General features: G+C 30.6%; 1 protein-coding gene across 1 annotated transcript; it reads right to left on the bottom strand.

The window, feature by feature from the left end:
• Window positions 1-1,607: 1,607 nt before the first annotated feature.
• Window positions 1,608-6,028, bottom strand: LOC143078433 (leech-derived tryptase inhibitor C-like). The gene is made up of 3 exons (XM_076253302.1): window positions 5,944-6,028; window positions 2,228-2,336; window positions 1,608-1,669 (listed from the first exon to the last, which is right to left on the bottom strand). Exons 1-3 carry the CDS (start codon window positions 5,987-5,989, stop codon window positions 1,624-1,626), a joined length of 201 nt encoding a protein of 66 aa, XP_076109417.1. The 5' UTR covers window positions 5,990-6,028; the 3' UTR covers window positions 1,608-1,623.
• Between the last annotated feature and the right edge of the window lie 408 nt (window positions 6,029-6,436).

Genomic DNA, 6,436 nt, shown 5'->3' with positions numbered 1-6,436 from the left:
AAGTCGTATATCAAATTAAATGATAATTCAGGACGATAACACGGTCATCTGATCTGAATATAAACCTTGCTTTGTAAAAGCTTGATTTTGAACATGTCATATCACAGGGTACATATCTATAAAAAAAAGTATGCCACACAAACTATAACATAATAATACAATACTTTTCTTGCAATAATAATCAACAATCATAATGTCAAATTTTGTTTTATTCTTTGGTGCTTTGAGTTATCTTAAATATATTATTCCATCTCACTTAGTCCTGAAATTGAAATAAAATAGATTAGTTTTTAGGAAATAAATTTTCTTCTTGCATAAACCATTACAGGTTAATAGAAAGTAGCCAAGTAATCTGATATAAGAAATAAAACAGGAAGTTCACATTGCCAAAAAAAAAGGGAAAGATATTACAAAACATTTCATTATTCAAATATAATAGTTTCTTGATTTCTTCCTCTTTCTATGCAACACACTAGGATAGGTATGTATAAGTGTTGTTGGCAAGCATACCAAATTCCCTAGTATGACATAATCAACACCAACAATTATTAGAATGAAGATGCTGATTACGAATATGAAAGTACATTATGGAGATAAGATTCTGTGATAATCCAAAAATTCTGTTAAACCGTTCAAAAACTGTAGCGGACACAAAAGGGATCGGAAGGTCGAACGGATGACACTGACCTATATAAAACCCGATTAAAAAAGTAGGGGATATGATGAGCAGAAAGAAGAAAATCGACATCCTTATATTGGAGATCTTGTGTGAAATCCATTTCGGTAAGGCTGTTATTTATCCTAATATATAAAAGACGAGATCTTGAAATTGAACAATTTTCTCAAGGCTTTGCAGTTTCTTTTTCGTTTTTTGCCAGAATATTAAAGCGGAATTCATATACTTTTTTACTTAAATCAATCAGATTAGAAAAATGTCTAGAAACTAGATGATACTGCACTTGATAAATCATAAAACATCGTGATTTTCATATTGCAAAATCTGAAAAGAAGTTGCGGGTTCATTCAAATTGTCGCAATTACAATTCCGTCTCATTTAATAAGAGTTAGACCTACTGAACTAGAATTATCACTGGTTTTGTAACTGCATGAATAACATGACGGATGCCATATGTGGAATAGGATCTTCGTACCTGTCCAGATCCCTTGAGATCACTCCTGGGTTTTGTCAGATTCGCACTATTTTTTTTAGTTTTCTATGTTGTGGTTAAATAGTTAAATCACAAATCTACTGAATTCCGAGGAAAATTCAAAACGGAAAGCCCTTTATCAAATGGCCAAAAGAGTACTGCTGCCTGTTTGTTGGTCGTATACCTTCCACAATGGCATTTTTTTCAACTTATAAGCTTGAATGTACCTTTGGTATATTTGGCCTTTTTTAACACAGTGGGTGTGTTACCTTTTATCTGTTATTTAGATAAAGGCTTCATTTCAAATTGAAAAAAAAACTCAACTCACTTCTGTTAAAAAGTTAAATCACAAAAATATAGAACTCCGAGGAAAATTAAAAAAAATCAAATGTCTAATATGTACTGCTGTCTATCTGTTGGTGTAAAAAAAAAACCCAACTCACTTCTGTACAATTTAGGATTTCTGTCATTGTTGTTATGAATAACACGGACATTCCCCCTTACAAGCTTCAATCGCATGGCTAAAATAAAAATTAGAATATACATTCTGTCTTGCCAAAATGCCTGTAAATGTATCCTGGTACCTTTGAGAACTATTAAAATAAACTCTGTTGATTTTTGTTATATATAGCTTTACATATTTTCTTTGACAAGTCCTTTCGTTTCAGTAATAGTATTGTGCATTACATTGTAACAAGGATACGCAGATAATACTATTAAACATTATTTTTTTTAGAGTTGTAATGCTATTGGATTGTTTTTGTAATTGAGTGCATACTGCAAAATGTGTTAAAAGAATGTGTAATTTAAGAAAACCACTGAATAGCTAGATTATGTGTTAATATTAAAGACAACGAGACAGCCTATTACCAGACTTTATTAAACTATAAATTTATCAAGTATCACAAGTTTATTTTTTTATTTGATTGAAATGTTAAAGCAGTGTATTAAACGAGAACATCATCTTGATTTTTGAATGTTTGACGCTTTAAACCACAGAAACAACATAATTTAATGATTCGGAAATCATGCTTTTATATCTTATTGAGGAATTGTCTTTGTATTGAAAGGATACTTACTTGCATTCGAGAACACGTGTATTACTGTAAGTTTTACCAGTTGTGGAACAAACTGGGCCCCAAACCCTTGGACAAATACAAGGCTTAGGATTATAAGAATACACACTATCTAAAATGATAAAAAAGAATCCAACAATGAAATTATTATTAAAGAAAACGTCCGATTCTCTTTCCCGTGCAGTATATTGGTGAGTTTTTCTCTATGATTGTAAAGTGGTTTTGTCGAAAAAACATCAATTATATTAGAAATTTTCACCATAAGCTGATACCGAAACCGAAACCGATACCGAAACCCAAACTAGTAGTAAGGTAAATGGTGAATATTTATAATGTTCAATTTGTTCAACTATTTCACTTCATTATATTGTTTGAAATTTGAATACGTATACACCAGATAAAGTGTAACTTCAATTCATCAATTAACACAAAAAACATCGGTAAATTCAACGAGTACTAAAAATATTTTAATGCAATTGATATACAACTAAGCTGTTAATCGAATTTAGTTATGAAGTACATTAATTACGAAACAAGTTTCTAGCATAGGCTCAATTTCGTTCCGACTTTACGTACTGGTATGATTTTACAATTGCCACTGTACTAAACAAAACATAGGTTAGTAAAATTGACAAAGTAAAAATAAAATCTTCAAAATTACGAAAATATTAAGATTATTTTCAGTAGGAATTTATTCATAATCAATAATCAATTAAAATATAAATTCTACCTGGCGCGCTCGATATACAACTTTGTTGAAAGGTCTGCTTGACTTTTTGCATCCAAACAAATTTGTTTGATTCCGTAACAAAAGAGGGACGAAAGATACCAAATGGACAGTCAAACTCATGAATCTAAAACAAACTGACAACGCCATGGCTAAAAATGAAAAAGACAAACAAACAACAGCACACACGACACAACATAGAAAACTAAAGAATAAACAACACGAACCGCACCAAAAAAACTAGGGGTGATCTCAGGTGCTCTGGAAGGGTAAGCAGATCCTGCTCCACATGTGGCACCCGTCGTGTTGCTTATGTGATAACAAATCCGGTAAATAGTCTAATTCGGTAGGTCACATTCATGAAAGGGAAGGGAATTGTAGTTACGACGTAAGGAACATATCCGATATCATTTGTGAAACGGTTATTCCATAACGGTCAACCAACTCGTGATGGCGTCCGTAAAATTTACGAAGGGATGATTTCAACTTCACCATTTGGAACTCTTGGTTTAATAGCTTCCTTGTGAGCAGCAACCCTCTAACAAGTCTCGGATATATTCCATTAAATATTAATAAAGCTATATTGAAAATATCTAGAATGTAATGTCGATTATGGTTATGTTAATTTGTTATTATTATGTTAATAACCAATTCGATTTTCAAAATAATATTGAGACAAAGAAAACCATATATATTCAGAGGACAATCTTTTTATTTTTATTTGATGCTGTTAGTCCCATTAACGAGAAAGACAACAACACATTCCAAAAGTTAAATAAGAAAAGGTTTTTCATTAATTAAGTTGCTACCGCAGCTTCTTTATAAACAAAAAAAAAATCAAATTGAAATAAACAGACTGATGTTGTTATTTGGAATAGTTTCCAAATTCATTGGATGTAGAAAAGACTTTCGAGACCAATTCATTTAGATATGGATGCAGTCGTTCAATATGAGATATTACCGTTTCCTCGTGATTATTAGTAAACAAATAAACTCATCTCAGATATCAGGATTAAATTTTGTATTCACGCCAGACGCGCGTTTTGTCTACAAAAGACTCATCAGTGACGCTCGAATCCAAAAAAATAGACCAGTTAAAGTTCAAAATTAAAGAGCATCGAGGACCTCAATTCCTTAAAGATTTTCCAAATACAGCTAAGGTAATCTGTAAGGTAGAAAAGCCTTAGTATTCCAAAAATTCAAAAGTTTTGTAAACAGTTAACTTATAAATATGACCATATCAATGATAATTCATGTCAGCACAGAAGTGCTGACTGCTGTGCTACTTAGCGATACCATATATTCATCTTAACATCCTATAGCACCACCATATACTGTAAAGCAGGTATGCAATCAAAATGCTATAACCTTCGATCAACGCAAATTTGTTTAAGGACAGATTCGTTCAAGAAGAGTTTATTGACTAATGTACATCAAAATTAAATTGTATATTGCATCTTGAATTGTATATGACTTGCATTATTGTATCTAATAATGGTTGAATGTAAGTTTGCTATCTATAGATTCATGTGAATTAATGCATTGAAGTAATGCTCCATCTAATGTATTCAAATTTCAAACAATATAATGGATTAAAAGAGTTGAGTTAATTAAAATCATAAACATTTACCATTTATCTCACTATTAGTTTTGGTTTCGGTATCGGTATCGGTTACGGTTTCGGTATCGGCTTATGGTGAACATGTCTAATAGGTGCACTTCATCCAAGACTTTTATGTTTATCGCTACCTGAAATATTAGGTGAACTGTATGGTTTTTCAATGAAAAACGTTCCGGTAGAAGAGACATAATAAAAATCGTTTTATACATTGTGTGGGTCCAATTCACTTTTTTAGATTTACTTTCATCGAGCAGAAACGCTACAAAATGAATGGTTTTCACAACAAACAGACTTTTTACATACTGTTGTTAGTTCTTTTACTAGAATATGTTAGCGTTCACATACAAATCAATAGATGTACATCCAATCACGTGCGATGTACTGTGCCACTAGCACATTGAAGAACGTTAGATCGACTGTTCATGAATACGAGATAGAAACACGATCACATGACATCAATCATCTACATGATCTATGCCCTCCATTAATATGCATATAACCTCTCGATTCCACTTCTTGAAAATCTCTGAAAATTCTTTTGCATGTATGTAAGACTTTCTCTCATTACACTTACCCGTTGATATCATCTACAAATCAATTAAACACTGAGATCAATACACATTACGCTCTTAACAACGCAAAATATTCAAACTATAACGTGTGGGGAATAAGATGCAAAAGAAGTAGTCCTTGAAATAATTTGCCACATGAACAACGTGACACAACTCTAATTTTATTAAATGAGAAATAGAAATTAATTCATTCAGCCTTGCTCTGTCATACTTCTGAATTCTTCCTCGTTGTACTTCTACAATGTTTTGAATTTCGCACTTCTGATTATGATAGTACAGTATTATTGGTTTTTTTTTTTTTTTTTTTAATTTTCTTGGTTTTATCAATTCTAACATTATTTTTATTTGAAAAATATTAGAGATCTTTTTCTTATCTGTTGATTTATTTTGTTATCATGGGCATTCTGGTTTTTATCAAACTACTTGTTAATATTATATTGTAAAATGCTTATGTTAATAGTTGTGTAAGGCGCATTAAACAAAGTGTTTATGCCAGCTACAAATGTTCGTTTAGTCAACGCCCAATACCGAGTGTATTCTTTAAAAGACATCCCGTGCAGATACGTGTTGTTGTACCAGTAATTCGATGTGAATATGCATAAAAAGCAAAAGGTTGACAGAGTAGATTATCTAGCAATAAGTAAAATCACAAAAATACTGAACTTAGAGGAAAATCAATTCGGAAAGTCCATAATCACATGGCAAAGTCAAATAACAAAACACATAAAAAACTAATGGACAAGAACTGTCATATTCCTGACTTGGTACAGGCATTTTCAAATGTTATATGCAATATTACCTATGGTAAAAAACAGCATAAATACAATCAACATCTGATTCTTCATAGCGTCCTTTGTAAAAGTCGCTGTAGTAAAACACAATAATTTCTTAAACAATAAAAATAAAATGATCAGAGTCATGGGTGACAAATAATAATAATAATAAAAAAAAATTAATATTAATAATAATAATAATAAAAAATGGTAATATTATTAATAATAATAATAATTATAATAATTATAAAAAATAATGATAATAATAATAATAATTTCAACTACAACAACAGTAATAGTATACTTATACTTATATATGATACTTCTAATAACTATAATACTAATATAATTCTAATAAATATAATGAGTTGAAAATAAGAAAAAGTACCAATAATAATGATAAAGGCATTTATAAAGATGATAAGGTTTACAAAAAAATGTAACTTATGATCAAGATAGTACTTGTATGATGATGATGATGATGATGATGATGATGATGATGATGATGATAATCAAATG

Source organism: Mytilus galloprovincialis, chromosome 6, assembly GCF_965363235.1.
Source record: "Mytilus galloprovincialis chromosome 6, xbMytGall1.hap1.1, whole genome shotgun sequence".
In the NCBI taxonomy this organism is placed as follows: domain Eukaryota; kingdom Metazoa; phylum Mollusca; class Bivalvia; order Mytilida; family Mytilidae; genus Mytilus; species Mytilus galloprovincialis.
Note: the sequence above shows the minus strand (reverse complement) of the source record. Positions and strands in the feature narration are given on the sequence as shown.

Excerpts from the sequence above, each read along its gene's own strand:
- LOC143078433 (XM_076253302.1), bottom strand. The coding sequence starts at position 5,989 with ATGAAGAATCAGATGTTGATTGTATTTATGCTGTTTTTTACCATAG. Across the intron at positions 2,337-5,943 it reads TATGCTGTTTTTTACCATAG|ATAGTGTGTATTCTTATAAT; the intron begins GTAATATTGCAT and ends TTATCATTTTAG. Across the intron at positions 1,670-2,227 it reads ACACGTGTTCTCGAATGCAA|CCATGCGATTGAAGCTTGTA; the intron begins GTAAGTATCCTT and ends TTTTTATTTTAG.